General features: G+C 57.0%; 1 protein-coding gene across 1 annotated transcript in view; it reads left to right on the plus strand.

Moving 5' to 3' along the window:
- OGDH (oxoglutarate (alpha-ketoglutarate) dehydrogenase (lipoamide)) overlaps positions 1–1,771 on the plus strand; it is a 44,300-nt gene that overhangs the window by 27,152 nt on the left and 15,377 nt on the right. The window contains exons 11-13 of the mRNA XM_009319337.1: positions 1–144; positions 819–921; positions 1,137–1,265. The exon at positions 1–144 is cut by the window's left edge and continues 7 nt beyond it. Coding sequence (XP_009317612.1) covers positions 1–144; positions 819–921; positions 1,137–1,265 — 376 coding nt within the window. The remainder of the gene's footprint in view (positions 145–818; positions 922–1,136; positions 1,266–1,771) is intronic.

The following is a 1,771-nucleotide window of genomic DNA, read 5'->3' on the forward strand; positions in this document are numbered from 1 at the left end:
AGGCGCAATGGTCACAACGAGATGGACGAACCCATGTTCACGCAACCGCTGATGTACAAACAGATCCGGAAACAGAAGCCGGTGCTGCAGAAATACGCAGAGCTGCTGATTTCCCAGGGGGTGGTAAATCAGCCAGAGTACGAGGTACTGTCCCTTGGGGCCTGGGAGGAAAACTGCGGGTGGCATCTCCAGGGAAGACTACTTATTTGGTTCAGACCTGGGCGTGAATGATGTGACGGGGCCCGTTTCTGCTTGTGCTTGTCACCTGAAGGTGGCAGAGCTGTGCTAGGGTTGGGTGAGCACTGCAGACCTGGCAGCGATGGGGTTAGGAGCCGAGGCTCGTCCTTGGACTGTGCCAGCTCTGAACAGCACAGGAACATCTAGTTCAAGGATTGCCCTGTGATCAGTGCAGCACAGGCCACACGGTGCTGGGCCACTGTGGCACGGCTGGGACCCAGAGGAGAGTTGGGTTCTGCAGCACTCGGGCTTGCTGTGGCCTGGGGTTATCTGGGGCAAGTCCCCTGCCCCGGCTCTGCCGCCGTGGCAGCAAGCGCGGCATTCCTTGCCCCGGTTGCACTTTGCAACACCTGTAGGGTTGAATGCAAGTTGTCAGTTCGGACCGCAGCAGAGCTGCCCCTTGGGGGACAGGGGCCTCCAGCAGCAGCTCTGCTCTCTAAGGCTGAGCTGCACGGCCCTGGGGCTCCCCTTGCTGTAGGGATCAGCTGTGCCCTCCAGCATCCTTGCAAGCCCCCAGGCTCGGCACCCTTGTTTGAAGACCCCTCACTAATGGTTTTCTGCCTCCTGGTTTTGCCTTTCAGGAGGAAATTGCCAAGTATGATAAGATCTGCGAGGAGGCCCATGCGAGATCCAAGGATGAAAAGATCTTGCACATCAAGCACTGGCTGGACTCACCCTGGCCTGGTAAGTTGCTAGCAATGTTTTGGAGGTCCCTAGCAAAGAGCCTGGCTTTTCTAGGGCTGTGGCAGATATTTAGTGAACCACCCTGGTGGGGAGGTGGGGTTGCACTCCATGCTCCTGGCATCCCCACCCTTGCTTGAGGGTGTCCATGACCTGAGCTCTTCACGCAGAGCTGGGCATGGCTCCCACAACACGGTGGACTGCTCCTCCTCCTGCAGGTTTCTTCACTCTGGACGGCCAACCCCGGAGCATGACCTGCCCTTCCACCGGTCTGAATGAAGAGGACTTGACGCACATTGGTCAAGTGGCCAGCTCAGTGCCAGTGGAGGATTTCACTATCCATGGAGGTAGGAGCTTGCAGAAGCTATGCCAGGCTGGGCGTTTGTTCCAGAGAAGATGTGGATAGGGCTGGAATGTGGCCTGGAAGGAAGGAACCTGTTACAGTGCTTCAATATATGTGGCCAGCAGGTCAATGGAGGTGATTCTCCCCCTCTACTCGGCTCTCCTGAGACCCCACCTGGAGCGCTGCACCCAGCTCGGGGGTCCCCAGTGTACGAAAGACATGGACCTGTTAGAGCGGGTCCAGAGGAGGCCACGAAAATGATCCCAGGGCTGGAACAGCTCTCCTGTGCAGAAAGGCTGAGCGAGTTGCGGGTGTTCAGCCCCCCCCAGAAGAGAAGGCTCCGGAAAGACCTTACTGTGGCCCTTCGATATATAAAGGGGGCTTATGAGAAAGATGCAGAGAGACTTCACCAGGGTCTGTACTGACAGGAGAAGGGGCGAGGGTTTTAAACTGAAAGAGGGTAGGTTTAGATTGGACATAAGGAAGAGGGTTTTTTATGCTGTGGGCGGC

The sequence above is a fragment of the Pygoscelis adeliae genome, unplaced genomic scaffold (genome assembly GCF_000699105.1).
Source record: "Pygoscelis adeliae isolate BGI_AS28 unplaced genomic scaffold, ASM69910v1 Scaffold352, whole genome shotgun sequence".
Taxonomy (NCBI): Eukaryota; Metazoa; Chordata; class Aves; order Sphenisciformes; family Spheniscidae; genus Pygoscelis; species Pygoscelis adeliae.